The following is a 15,459-nucleotide window of genomic DNA, read 5'->3' on the forward strand; positions in this document are numbered from 1 at the left end:
TTATTGTATATTCGTATACAAATATATTGTAAACAATGAGCGCCCATAGTACATGTCACTTACAGGTACAGTAGTAATACATACCTAAAATCTCAATTGAAAGACGTGTGTTCGGTTTTAGTGCACATATATTACACTATTTTGGCAGACTGCACAGCACAAAGTTTTCTATTAAAGCCTGAATTTAACATAATGTGTATCATGTGAATAATCTGCATTATAATAAGTTAAAATACCCAAAAATATGTTAGGTGCTTTGAACCTGACCCCTCCCCTCCTTCCCATTAATGTAGCTGTTGTTTTACCATTTTAATTCTTCTCTTTTTAACAGTTGCATTATTTGGCAAAATACATTCTATTTTTCTTGTTAAAAATACATCACTTATGTTTTAGTTTTTTAAACTTCTAACATCATATGTGGTTAGTGACCCAGGGGAAGGGGAAATAGGATAAACCTAAGCACTGGTAATTTTGCTGCGTATAGTGATCTCAAGTAGGGAAATCCACCTGCGGACAAAAATCACGCCAATGTAGGCCAATTACAGTATACCATTGGAGGTGCATCCATCAGAGTAGAATTAGGAATTTTCTTTCCTTTGCGGCATACAGATGTGTCCTCATCATACACCACACAGCGGGAGATGTCTGGCATGAGTAAACTGTTTACTGTTTACTCAAGCATTTCCATAATGTCCCTTTAGTATCTACATGCTTCTGTATTTTATGAAAAGCTTTTCTGTACTTCATTATTTTCTGTACTGTATTATGCTATGTACAGTATCTGTTAAGCGCCTTGAGTCCTATTGGAGAAAGAGCCCTATATAAATAAAATTATTATTATTATTATTATAAACTGACAGGTCCCGTGTAACTCTGTTAGCATCTGGCATCTTTTTTTCCGGAAATGCATCTTATTCGCATTACTATGTGAATATGACACACAAGCTGATTATGCTGATTAAAAGGATATACAGCATGCCTACATTCTGTGAACATCTGCAGCAGTATCTGCATACAAAATTGTACATTACCATGTTTACAAGGAAAACACTGTAGTGTTGCATTTTGTACGAAGTTACAGTCATGGTCGCACACAGAATGTAGGTATGCCGCATATCGTTTTAATCAGCATAAGCTGCTTGTGTGTACTATTAGCATTACTTTGCGAATAAGACATATTTAAATTGATAAAGTCAACCTGAAAAGACGTTCGGCGCTACCGATTCACACCACGGCATGACGTGACGTGGACAAATCTGTACGTTGTTAGTAAATCTTAAAAGGTTTGTTTTATTTCAGCCAGTGATAGCATATTTATCTCCATTGACCTTGAAAGTGTTAGATACTTTTTACACATGCTTATATCTAGGCCGTAAAAATTCAGGCCTATTTGCTATTTTTGGCAACATACTCCCTAAAGCTGAACAGAGTACATGAGAGGCCTAGGTAAGCATACTGAGCTAGTAGGTATGACGTACACTGCCCATAAGTGCTCGCCGAAATACAGTATGGACCAGTGAGAGACAAATATAGGTATGGTGGCTCCTGTCATAAATTAATGATGCAAGCTATGTACTGGAATTTGTATCAAAGCCCATATGAAGTGAGAGGTGTGATATATTGTAATATTTTGTGGTAGTGATTGCGATAGGTGCAGTGTTTGTCCGGTAATATTTTGTAGATGAGAGTGTGATGAGAAGGTATTGGCCAGTTCAGGAAGCTACTGATAGAAGCAGAGAGAAATTAGTACAAGATATAGATGAGCATTGTAGGTATACTTTTAAGCAGTTAGTGTAGATTTTTATGCTACAATATTTCAATGCACTTTACATGCTATAGTCAGGATTTGCTGAACGAATACCTACATAAGGCATCAATGGTCCTTATGGTCACCGGGTCTGAAATCCATCATACCAAGTTTGCGCCATCAATTCTCATACGTTTTTAAAAAGTAAATACATGAGTGGTAGTTTGTAGACTCCTGCTTTTCACAGGATGTGTCCATCAAATGTCTGATATATTTTTCATTTTGTATGTCTCTTTTGTGAATGCTGTCTGTCCAGATATTATGTTCTATGTTCCCTCTAGTTAAAGTGTTGGAATATATCTTATATCACTCAAAATTGTTTGATGTGATGTACGGAACCTAAACATCCAGAGGGCTTCCCTGTAAAATTACTTCCTAAATGTATCAGCCCAAAAACAGTATACCCATCAGGAATACCTCAATGTTCTGTAGCATCCTCTTATCTACGTGTAGCACTAGTCAATAGTTTCACTGTTGTTGTTTTTTTGTTTATCTTTTACCGATTGCTACATAATTTAGTCAGCTACAATAAGAATTTGGCAGTAAGCTTAGTGACATGGTTTTCAGGTGTATACTAACTAATTCAGTGATTATTATTTTTTTTCTCTCTTGTCTTCTTTTTTGTTTTGCTTTTAGGAACTGCAGACTAGCATTTTGGGTCTGGCAACCCAAATATTAACTGGGTGTGATGAAGTTCTGGAAATGCTACAACGAGCCACAACCGCTCTTATCAACAGTGATCTTCCAGACAGAGATATTAGGTGTGCAACTTTCTGAACATATTTCTTTGGCAAAATCTGTTTGTTTGTTTTTTACATTTTATTCTAATAATAATTCATACATGCTCTTTCCTACAGATTTTACTCTTACTACTTTGCTCAATCAAAATCAGAATCCATACGCTACAAGTCGCGTTAGACATAACGCGTGAGTGCTGTGTGATTCATTTTTTTGTGTTGTTTCTGCGAAAATTCATCTTAGACGCAAAGTAATGTAATAGGATGCACAAGCAGCTTATGTTGATTAAAATGATATGCAGCATACCTATACTCTGTGTGTCACTGCGACTGTATTTGCCAGGGACATGCGGTGAGGTAAATGGCTAAGGAGGCACTTGCTAGCCCCACAGCCAGATTTACACACAATATAGGAGCCAAAGGGTTCATGTGGGCAATATACACAGGCGCAGAGGTATAAACTCCTGGATATTTGGTGAGTTTTTATCGGAGATGTGTGGAAAAGATAGGCGCACCTGCAATAGACTTTTTAGTCCAGAGCTTTTACTATAAAAAGAATTATAATAATACAAAGAAGATATTTCTAACATACATATTCTTGGTATTTCTCTAGCATCCATAAGGGATATAGAGGGAAACTAGTATGATGGGTATAGACGGGGTCCAAAAGAGCCAGTGCACTTTAAATTTCTTCAACTGGGTGTGCTGGCTCCTCCCCTCTATGCCCCCTCCCACAGGCAGTTTAGAAAAAAAGCGCCCTCAGGAGAGGATGCACATCTCTGCAGCTCCAGAGAGTTTTCATCAATTTATTTTAATCTTTTATTTTTTTCAGTATGCTGTCTGGGCAACAGCATACCTGCACCGTGGGAGTTGCGGGGTGGGGATGGGGCAGTCACCAGCCTTACGAGGTGCAGAGCAGCTTCCCCGCTGCAGGGCCACTGTCCTGAGGGGTTGTTGTTCAGCGGGGCACTGCGCCTTGGCTGTCAAAGACGCAGCACGCCGCACACCCCTGCCTGAAGGTGACATCGGTGATGAGTACAAACCGGAGGGCCCTGCCAGGATAGTCCCCTTGTTTAAAGTGCGGCTGACCTTGGGCGCAGCGTACGGGACCCTCCCGGGGAGGGTCCCACTAAGATCCCCTGTGTAGAACTGGCACAACAGGGCCTAACTAGTTTTAAGCTTAGAAGGAGACTTTTGCCAGTATAATATATGTTTGTAACTCGAGCGCCATTGGAGGGGGCGGAGCTACCTCAGAGCGGGACCTGAGGCGTTTTGACGCCTTACTCTGCTTACTACTGCAGCAGCAGATAGCGCTTCCTGATCCTCAGACACACTATATGTCTGGTACAGGGTGCAGCAAAGGGAGAGAGCCACTTGTGTACACTATCCTGAGCCTATTTAGGACAATAATTGTTAGTGTTTACTGTATTATAGAGAGCTGACAGCCTCACTGGGGCTGTGCAGCTCAGGGTGTGCTGGTGTCCTCTCTACATCTGGGTCTCCTCTCGCATACAGTAGGGCAGGCTTGCATTATAATTGTCTGTGTGTGTATATGTTATTGTGCTTCCTGTGAAATATGGGTAAACACAAGCTGTGCAGTGTGTGTCGCACTAGAATCTCTCCCTTATCTAATGACTCTGTTTCCTGTGAACAATGCAGTCAATCTTCACAAATCTGTGAAAGGGCTGGGGTAGAGGGTCCAGAGCCCTACTGGTTAGGGTCTCTTAAGACTATGATGTCAGTTATGTCAGCCCAGCTCACTGCTAATGTGCAGAAAACTCAGCTGCAGATTTAGCTGCTAGGGCAGATGCACAGCCCCCCTTCTCTCATGCAGGTCCTCAGACGCGTGGTTTACCTGCAATACTATCTGATACAGATGATGATATACAGGATGATGGGGATGACCTGGATCCCGTTAGTGGGGATCCAGATGCTGCTCAGGCTGTTGAACCCCTCATTTTGGCTATAAGGGATGTGTTGAAGCTCCCTCTAGAGGTCGCTGCATCTCAGCAGTCCTTTTTCTTTGTACAAAACAAGCCTAATGTCACTTTCCCTGATTCAACAGAGTTTGATGACTTATTCACACAGACCTGGAGAAATCCAGACTAAAAATTTCAAGTGTCCAAAAAGTTTTTGCGCACTTTCCCATTTGCTCCTGAAGGTAACATTTTTTGGGAGGAACCCTCTGGGGTAGATGTCTCAGTATCTTTCCTGTCTAAAAAGGCAGTGCTACCTGCCCCGGGCTCCTTTACCATGAAGGATCCTAGGGATAGGAAGATAGAGACTACACTAAAATCTATATACACTGCAGCCGGTATAGCACAAAGACCGGTCATTGCGGGTTGCTGGATGACCCATGCTATTCATTCTTGGGCCATTCAAATTCCGGGGGGCCTCTCGGGGGATATGCCTTTAGTTACTATGGTAACCCTCCTGAGGCACATTCAGGACACTAACCGTGTCCTCTGTGATTCACTCAAGGAGATGGGGAACATTAATGCTCGGACTTCTGCCATGGCTGTGTCGGCGCGCAGGGCCTTGTGGTTGCGTCAGTGGATTGCGGACGCAGAATCCAAACGCAGTGTGGAATACCTCCCCTTTTCTGGCAAATTACTTTTTGGGGTCGAATTGGATACCTGGATTTCCAAAGTTACGGCTGGGAAATCCACGTTTCTCCTGTCTGGGGCCCCGCCGGCGAGACACTCCTATCCGGGGCTGTCTTTCCAGTCCTTTCCGTCTCACAGGTTTTGCTCTAAGGCCAGAGGTGCCTCCAATGCGGCTAGAGGCACCAGAGGTATGTCCAGAAAACTGGCAATCACCAGTTCTCAGGAACAGTCCACCGATTCTCCTTCCACTAAGGCCTCAGCATGACAGTTCCCACCCAACCCAAGGGGTTCTCAAGGGGGGAGCTCGACTGCGTCACTTCAGCCGCGTCTGGGAGGTTTCCTGCCAGGATGCCTGGTTCAGAGATCGTTTCTTAGGGCTACAGGCTGGAGTTCGACAGTACACCCCCTCAAGGATCTTTCAAATCAGGCTTACCAGCTTTGGAGGATATGCAAGTTATATTGCAATGGGCTATCCGAAAGTTGGTCCAGTCCCACGTCATTGTTCCAGTACCACTACCGCAACGCGGCAAGGGGTTTTACTCAAACCTGTTTGTGGTGCCGAAGCCGGACAGTTCAGTCAGACCCATTCTGAATCTGAAATCCTTGAATCCTTATTTCTCTATCGTCCTAAGTGGATGCTGGGGTTCCTGAAAGGACCATGGGGAATAGCGGCTCCGCAGGAGACAGGGCACAAAAGTAAAGCTTTTACAGGTCAGGTGGTGTGTACTGGCTCCTCCCCCTATGACCCTCCTCCAGACTCCAGTTAGATTTTTGTGCCCGGCCGAGAAGGGTGCAATTCTAGGTGGCTCTCATAAAGAGCTGCTTAGAGAGTTTAGCTTAGGTTTTTTATTTTACAGTGATTCCTGCTGGCAACAGGATCACTGCAACGAGGGACAGAGGGGAGAAGAAGTGAACTCACCTGCGTGCAGGATGGATTGGCTTCTTGGCTACTGGACATGAAGCTCCAGAGGGACGATCACAGGTACAGCCTGGATGGTCACCGGAGCCACGCCGCCGGCCCCCTCACAGATGCTGAAGCAAGAAGAGGTCCAGAATCGGCGGCTGAAGACTCCTGCAGTCTTCTTAAGGTAGCGCACAGCACTGCAGCTGTGCGCCATTTTCCTCTCAGCACACTTCACACGGCAGTCACTGAGGGTGCAGGGCGCTGGGGGGGGGCGCCCTGGGAGGCAAATGTAAACCTTTAAAAAGGCTAAAAATACCTCACATATAGCCCCAGAGGCTATATGGAGATATTTACCCCTGCCTAAATGTACTAAATAGCGGGAGACGAGCCCGCCGGAAAAGGGGCGGGGCCTATCTCCTCAGCACACGGCGCCATTTTCTGTCACAGCTCCGCTGGTCAGGAAGGCTCCCAGGTCTCTCCCCTGCACTGCACTACAGAAACAGGGTATAACAGAGAGGGGGGGCAAAATAAATGGCAATATATTAATATAAAAGCAGCTATAAGGGAGCACTTAATCATAAGGCTATCCCTGTCATATATAGCGCTTTTTGGTGTGTGCTGGCAGACTCTCCCTCTGTCTCCCCAAAGGGCTAGTGGGTCCTGTCTTCGTATAGAGCATTCCCTGTGTGTCTGCTGTGTGTCGGTACGTGTGTGTCGACATGTATGAGGACGTTATTGGTGTGGAGGCGGAGCAATTGCCAAATATGAGGATGTCACCTTCTAGGGGGTCGACACCAGAATGGATGCCTTTATTTGTGGAATTACGGGATAGCGTCAACTCGCTTAAGCAGTCGTTTGCCGACATGAGGCGGCCGGACACTCACTTAGTGCCTGTCCAGGCGCCTCAAACACCGTCAGGGGCTGTAAAACGCCCCTTGCCTCAGTCGGTCGACACAGACCCAGACACAGGCACTGATTCCGGTAGTGAAGGTGACGAATCAACCGTATTTTCCAAAAGGGCCACACGTTATATGATTTTGGCAATAAAGGAGATGTTACATTTAGCTGATACTACAGGTACCACTAAACAGGGTATTATGTGGGGTGTGAAAAAACTACCAGTAGTTTTTACCGAATCAGAAGAATTAAATGACGTGTGTGATGAAGCGTGGGGTGCCCCGATAAAAAACTGCTAATTTCAAAGAAGTTATTGGCTTTATACCCTTTCCCGCCAGAGGTTAGGGAGCGCTGGGAAACACCTCCTAGGGTGGACAAAGCGCTAACACGCTTATCAAAACAAGTGGCGTTACCCTCTCCTGAGACGGCCGCACTTAAAGATCCATCAGATAGGAGGATGGAAAATATCCAAAAAGGTATATACACACATGCAGGTGTTATACTACGACCAGCTATTGCGACTGCCTGGATGTGCAGTGCTGGGGTAGTTTGGTCAGAGTCCCTGATCGAAAATATTGATACCCTGGACAGGGACAATATTTTACTGTCGTTAGAACAAATAAAGGATGCATTTCTTTATATGCGTGATGCACAGAGAGATATCTGCACACTGGCATCACGGGTAAGTGCTATGTCCATTTCGGCCAGAAGAGCTTTATGGACACGACAGTGGACAGGCGATGCGTAGAGGAGTTATTTGGGGTCGGTCTATCGGATTTGGTGGCCACGGCTACGGCCGGGAAATCCACCTTTCTACCTCAAGTCACTCCCCAACAGAAAAAGGCACCGACCTTTCAATCGCAGCCTTTTCGTTCCTTTAAAAATAAGAGAGCAAAGGGCTATTCATATCTGCCACGAGGCAGAGGACGAGGGAAGAGACAGCAACAGGCAGCTCCTTCCCAGGAACAGAAGCCCTCCCCGGCTTCTACAAAAGCCTCAGCATGACGCTGGGGCTTCGCAAGCGGACTCGGGGCGGTAGGCGGTCGTCTCAAGAATTACAGCGCGCAGTGGGCTCACTCGCAGGTAAATCCCTGGATCCTGCAGATAATATCTCAGGGGTACAGGTTGAAATTAGAGACAGAGCCACCTCGCCGTTTCCTGAAGTCTGCTTTACCAACGTCCCCCTCAGAAAGGGAGACGGTTTTGGAAGCCATTCACAAGCTGTATTCTCAGCAGGTGATAGTCAAGGTACCTCTTCTACAACAAGGGAAGGGGTATTATTCCACTCTTTTTGTGGTACCGAAGCCGGATGGCTCGGTAAGGCCTATTCTAAATCTGAAGTCCTTGAACCTGTACATAAAGAAGTTCAAGTTCAAGATGGAGTCACTCAGAGCAGTGATAGCGAACCTGGAAGAAGGGGACTTTATGGTATCCTTGGACATCAAGGATGCGTATCTCCACGTTCCAATTACCCCTCACACCAGGGGTACCTCAGGTTCGTTGTACAAAACTGTCACTATCAGTTTCAGACGCTGCCGTTTGGTTTGTCCACGGCACCTCGGGTCTTTACAAAGGTAATGGCCGAGATAATATTTCTTCTTCGAAGAAAAGGCGTATTAATTATCCCATACTTGGACGATCTCCTAATAAGGGCAAGGTCCAGAGAACAGCTAGAGATGGGTTTAGCACTATCTCAAGAGGTGCTAAAGCAGCACGGATGGATTCTGAATATTCCAAAATCCCAATTAATGCCGACAACTCGTCTGCTGTTCCTGGGGATGATTCTGGACACAGTTCAGAAAAGGTTTTTCTTCCCGAAGAAAAAGCCAAGGAGTTATCTGACCTGGTCAGGTACCTCCTAAAACCAGGAAAGGTGTCTGTACATCAATGCACAAGAGTCCTGGGAAAAAATGGTAGCTTCTTACGAAGCAATCCCTTTCGGCAGATTCCATGCAAAGGGATCTGTTGGACAAATGGTCAGGGTCGCATCTTCAGATGCACCTGCGGATAACCCTGTCGCCGAGGACAAGGGTATCCCTTCTGTGGTGGTTGCAGGAGGCTCATCTATTGGAGGGCCGCAGATTCGGCATGCAGGATTGGATCCTGGTGACCACGGGTGCCAGCCAGAGAGGCTGGGGAGCAGTCACACAGGGAAGAAATTTCCAGGGAGTGTGGTCGAGCCTGAAAAAGTCTCTTCACATAAGCATTCTGGAACTAAGAGCAATCTACAATGCTCTAAGCCAGGCGGAACCTCTGCTTCAAGGAAGACCGGTGTTGATCCAGTCGGACAACATCACGGCAGTCGCCCATGTAAACAGACAGGGCGGCACAAGAAGCAGGAGGGCAATGGCAGAAGCTGCCAGGATCCTTCGCTGGGCGGAGAATCACGTGATAGCACTGTCAGCAGTATTCATCCCGGGCGTGGACAACTGGGAAGCAGACTTCCTCAGCAGACACGACCTTCACCCGGGAGAGTGGAGACTTCATCCAGAAGTTTTCCACATGCTATTAAACCGTTGGGTAAAACCAATGGTGGACATGATGGCGTCTCGCCTCAACAAAACACTGGACAGGTATTGCGCCAGGTCAAGAGATCCGCAGGCAATAGCTGTGGACGCGCTGGTAACACCTTGGGTGTACCAGTCGGTATATGTGTTTCCTCCTCTGCCTCTCATACCAAAGGTATTGAGGATTATACGGCAAAGTGGAGTAAGACTAGTGGCTCCGGATTGGCCAAGAAGGACTTGGTACCCGGAACTTCAAGAGATGGTCACGGACGATCCGTGGCCTCTACTTCTGAGAAGGGACCTGCTTCAGCAGGGTACTTGTCTTTTTCAAGACTTACCGCGGCTGCGTTTGACGGCATGGCGTTTTGAATGCCAGATCCTAAAAGGAAAAGGCATTCCAGAAGAAGTCATTCCTACCTTGATAAAGGCAAGGAAGGAAGTCACCGCGAAGCATTATCGCCGTATTTGGCGAAAATATGTTGCGTGGTGCGAGCAGCGGAGTGCTCCGATGGAGGAATTTCAACTGGGTCGTTTTCCTACATTTCCTGCAATCAGGATTGTCTATGGGTCTCAAATTGGGATCTATTAAGGTTCAAATTTCGGCCCTATCAATATTCTTCCAAAAAGAATTGGCCTCAGTCCCTGAGGTCCAGATTTTTATCAAAGGAGTACTGCATATACAGCCTCCTGTGGTGCCTAAGGTGGCACCGTGGGATCTAAATGTAGTTTTAGATTTCCTCAAATCAAATTGGTTTGAACCACTAAAGAAGGTGGATTTGAAATATCTCACATGGAAAGTGACTATGTTACTGGCCCTGGCTTCGGCCGGGAGAGTATCTGAACTGGCGGCTTTGTTTTATAAAAGCCCTTATTTCATTTTCCATTCGACATAGGGCAGAGCTGCGGACGCGTCCGCATTTTCTCCCTAAGGTGGTATCAGCGTTTCACCTGAACCAGCCTATTGTAGTGCCTGCGGCTACAGACGACTTGAAGGACTCCAAGTTGTTGGACGTTGTCAGAGCCTTAAAAATATACATTTAAAGGACGGCTGGAGTCAGAAAATCTGACTCGCTGTTTATACTGTATGCACCCAACAAGTTGGGTGCACCTGCTTCTAAGCAGTCGATTGCTCGTTGGATTTGTAACAAAATTCAACTTGTACATTCTGTGGCAGGCCTGCCACAGCCTAAATCTGTTAAGGCCCATTCCGCAAGGAAGGTGGGCTCATCTTGGGCGGCTGCCCGAGGGGTCTCGGCATTACTACTCTGCCGAGCAGCTACGTGGTCAGGGGAGAACACGTTTGTAAATTTTTACAAATTTGATACCCTGGCAAAGGAGGACCTGGAGTTCTCTCATTCGGTGCTGCAGAGTCATCCGCACTCTCCCGCCCGTTTGGGAGCTTTGGTATAATCCCCATGGTCCTTTCAGGAACCCCAGCATCCACTTAGGACGATAGAGAAAATAAGAATTTACTTACCGATAATTCTATTTCTCGGAGTCCGTAGTGGATGCTGGGCGCCCATCCCAAGTGCGGATTATCTGCAATACTTGTACATAGTTATTGTTAACTAATTCGGGTTATTGTTTAGGAAGCCATCTTTCAGAGGCTCCTCTGTTATCATACTGTTAACTGGGTTTAGATCACAAGTTGTACGGTGTGATTGGTGTGGCTGGTATGAGTCTTACCCGGGATTCAAAATCCTCCCTTATTGTGTACGCTCGTCCGGGCACAGTACCTAACTGGAGTCTGGAGGAGGGTCATAGGGGGAGGAGCCAGTACACACCACCTGACCTGTAAAAGCTTTACTTTTGTGCCCTGTCTCCTGCGGAGCCGCTATTCCCCATGGTCCTTTCAGGAACCCCAGCATCCACTACGGACTCCGAGAAATAGAATTATCGGTAAGTAAATTCTTATTTTCAGGGTGTTCAAGTTCAAAATGGAATTCCTGCAAGCAGTGATTGCGGTCCTGGAAGAACAGGAATTTATGGTCTCCTTGGATATCAAGGACGCCTACCTCCATATTCCGATTTGTCGGTATTCCCTGCTGGAGGATTACTTCCAATTCCAAGCACTGCCCTTCGGCCTGTCAACAGCCCCGAGGGTATTCACGAATGTGGTGGCGGAGATGATGCTTCAACTCCGGGTCCAGGGGGTCAATGTGGTCCCTTATCTGGATGATCTGATAAAGGCACGATCCAGGGAGCTTTTGTTGCTCCATATCGACCGCACCATCCATCTTCTGTCAGACCATGGGTGGATCCTCAACTTACAGAAGTCCCACCTGGAGCCAACTCAGAAAGGCTCCTGTTCCTGGGGATGTTGTTGGATACTGTGGCCCAGAAGGTGTTTCTACCAGAGGACAAGGCGAAAACATTTCAGGAGATGGTCCGCATGGTGCTCGGACCTACTCGAGTGTCCATACATCTTTGCATAAGATTGCTTGGCAAGATGGTTGCCTCATATGAGGCGATCCAGTATGGGAGGTTCCATGTCAAAACGTTTCAGTTAGATCTCCTGAGCAAGTGGTCCGGCTCATATCTACAGAATCACCGGATGATTCAGCTGTCAACTCTGGCCAGGATTTCCCTCCTGTGGTGGCTACAGTCCTCCAATCTCCTGGATGGCCGGAGTTTCGGAATTCAGGATTGGACCCTCTTAGCGACGGATGTGAGTCTGAGGGGATGGGGAGCTGTCACCCAAGGGGCGCAGTTCCAGGGCAGGTGGTCAGCCCACGAAAGCCTCCTTTCGATCAACATTCTGGAACTTCGGGCAATCTACAATGCTCTGCTTCAAGCCTCTCCCATGCTCAAGGATCATGCAATCCAGGTGCAGTCGGACAATGCCACGGCGGTGGCGTATATCAATCGACAAGAAGGGACAAAAAGCAGAGCCTGCATGCGAGAGGTGTCAAAGATACTCCTCTGGGCGGAAAGAAATGCAAGAGCCATGTCAGCAATCTTCATTCCGGGTGTGGATAACTGGGAGGCAGACTTCCTGAGTCGTCACGATCTCCACCTGGGGGAGTGGGGACGCCACCATCTGGTGTTCCAGCAGATCATCAACCGGTGGGGTTGCCCACAAATAGACTTGATGGCTTCTTGTCTCAACAAGAAACTTTGCTGGTATTGCTCACTGACCAGGGACCCTCAGACGAGGGCAGTAGATGCACGGACGTCACCTTGGCCTTACCGGCTGGCCTACCTGTTAACTCTGATTCTGTTGCTTCCAAGGGTGCTCAAGCGAATCAGAAGTCAGGGAGTCCAGGCGAATCTGATTGCACCGGAGGGCGTGGTACGCGGATCCTCTGGACATGTCCGTCGAAGACCCTTGGCCTCTACCACTAAGAAGCGATCATCTTCAACAAGGACAGTCCGTCTACCCGGACTTACAGGGACTTTGTTTGACGGCATGGAGGTTGAGCGGAACATCCTAGCTCATAAAGGCCTTTCCAAGAATGTTATTGCTACCATGGTTCAGGCCAGGAAACCTGTAACTTCAAAACACTATCATCATATCTGGAGGAGATATGTCTCTTGGTGCGAGGAACGCACTTATCCACCTGCAGAGTTTCACCTGGGACGTTTCTTGCGTTTCCTGCAGGCTGGTTTGGATAAGGGCTTACCTCTGGGTTCCATTAAGGTCCAGATTTCAGCTCTCTCAATTTTCTTTCAGAAGAAATTGGCAGTATTGCCAGAAGTTCAGACCTACACATACAACCTCCTTTTGTGCCGCCTATGGCACCCTGGGATTTGAATGTGGTGTTGGAATTTCTACAGTCCTCCTGGTTTGAACTTCTGATGATGGTAGAAGACAAGTACCTCACGTGGAAGACTGTGATGTTGCTGGCCCTGGCTTCTGCTAGATGTGTCTCGAAATTGGGGGCCTTATTATGTAAAATCCGTACTTGGTCTTTTACGAGGACAGAGCAGAGCTCCGGACTAGGCAGCAGTTCCCGCCGAAGGTGGTCTCCGCGTTTCACCTGAATCAACCTATTGTAATTCTATTCGGTTCTGGCACCTCTGCTCCTCCAGAGGCATTGGATGCTGTGCAGCCTTGAAGATCTATGTCAAGCGCACGGCCAGAAATACGGATTCCTTGTTTGTGCTCTATGATGCGCAGAAAAAGGGTTGCCCTGCTTCAAAGCAGTCGATTGCTTGTTGGCTCACTATCCAACAGACCTATGTGTCGGCAGCCTTACCTGCGCCTAAGTCTCTGAAGGCCCACTCTACAAGATCAGTGGGCTTTTCCTGGGTGGCTGCCCGTGGAGTTTCGGCCTTGCAACTATGCCGAGCAGTTGCCTGGTTGGGGGCAGAACACCTTTGTGAAGTTCTACAAGTTTGATTCCCTGGCCAAAGAGGATACCCAGTTTGGGTAGGCGGTGCTGAAGCAATCTTTGCACGTTCCCGTCCGTTCTGGAAGCTTTGGGACGTCCCCATGGGACGTCCCCATCATACTAGTATCACCCAATATCCTTCATGGATGCTAGAGAAAATAGGATTTTAATACCTACCAGTAGTCCATAAGGGATATTGGGCGCCCACCTCAGTGCAGTGACTTTTCTGCAGGTTGTCTCTTTATGGTTACCTGTTCAGCTGTTGCTGTTTTGTTACCAGCCGTTGCTGGTTGTTGTATGTTAGTGGTGTGCTGGTGTCTAAATCTCACCACCTTTTCTGTTATCATGTTCCTTCTCTCATATATGTACTTTTTTACCAATAACTGCCTGTGGGAAGGGGCATAGTGGGGAGGAGCCAGCACACCCAGTTGAAGAAATTTAAAGTGCACTGGCACCTATGGACCCCATCTATACCCATCGTACTAGTTTCCCTCAATATCCCTTATGGACTACGAGAAAAGGATTTACCAGTAGGTATTAAAATCCTATTTTTTCATATAAATTATACAGTCAAAATTCTGGGGCAAACGTTAGTATGACAGGAAAGGCTCTGTCTCACCTGCCTCACCCACCGCATCTCACTGGTATTTGCATACAAAATGCTATGCTTCAGTGTTTTCATGGACAACACTGTAACGTGTCATTTCGGATGCAGATAGAGACCTAATTACACGCAGAATATTGGCATGCCACATTTCATTTTAATCAGCGGAAGCTGTGTGTTCGTCCTATTATGTTACGTCTAAGACACATTTTCGCTGAATAAAAGCAAAAAAAGCTGCTCGTGCTACCAAGTCCCACCACGACATGGCGCGACAGGGGCTGACTGCAGCAAGGATGTAAGAGGACACATCTGTAGGTACTAAAATAAAAATATGTTGTACAAATAAACACATTTATTCAGTAGTAATTGAACTAAAAATAGAACTGGTGTCCTGGGTACTTCAAAATGCAATATGATCAGACAAAATAGAAAATGTATAGTATAAAATGATTTTATTTAGAAGTTATGTAATCCATTATATTGCAAAATTGCAGTGTAAAGTTTACCTAGGCTCTAGATAGTGTTGTTTTTAAAAATAATCACTCACACTAGAGGGGATATTCAGTTAGCCGCAACTAATTTACACCCTCCTCCCCTCTGGGTCAGATGCGGGACAAGTGCTTTATTTGTGGGTGGGTTTTAGTCGCAGGCACTAATTTCTATGATAAAAAATACTTAAAATTACTAGTGATGTGCGGATTCGGTTTTACTCGGTTTTACTCGGTTCTCAAAACCGAATCTTATTGGCTATCCAAAACACGTGACATCAGTGAGCCAATAAGATTCGGTTTTGAGAACCGAGTAAAACCGAGTAAAACCGAATCCGCTCATCACTAAAAATTACCTTAAGATTGATTTAAAAGAATCCTTACTAAACTGTGGCCACCAAACACCTTTTACTATTTAAAATTTCTGTCAAAACGCTCATTTTTTAAATTTGTGCTTATTTATGGATTTTTAAGACTTTTACACCCACAAAATGGCAGTAAACAAAATATACAAGAGAATTGGGGATGTGGTCAATTTACCTACAGTCAAAATCCCGACAACCGATGGTCAAAAT

At 46.3% G+C, this 15,459-nt stretch overlaps 1 protein-coding gene across 4 annotated transcripts in view; it reads left to right on the forward strand.

Moving 5' to 3' along the window:
* The window catches only part of HECTD4 (HECT domain E3 ubiquitin protein ligase 4), a 547,332-nt gene that overhangs the window by 258,554 nt on the left and 273,319 nt on the right, over window positions 1–15,459 (forward strand). For all 4 annotated transcript variants that reach the window (XM_063964358.1, XM_063964361.1, XM_063964359.1 and 1 more), the window contains exon 18: window positions 2,444–2,568. In XM_063964358.1, coding sequence (XP_063820428.1) covers window positions 2,444–2,568 — 125 coding nt within the window. The remainder of the gene's footprint in view (window positions 1–2,443; window positions 2,569–15,459) is intronic.

This window comes from Pseudophryne corroboree, chromosome 1 (assembly GCF_028390025.1).
Source record: "Pseudophryne corroboree isolate aPseCor3 chromosome 1, aPseCor3.hap2, whole genome shotgun sequence".
Taxonomy (NCBI): domain Eukaryota; kingdom Metazoa; phylum Chordata; class Amphibia; order Anura; family Myobatrachidae; genus Pseudophryne; species Pseudophryne corroboree.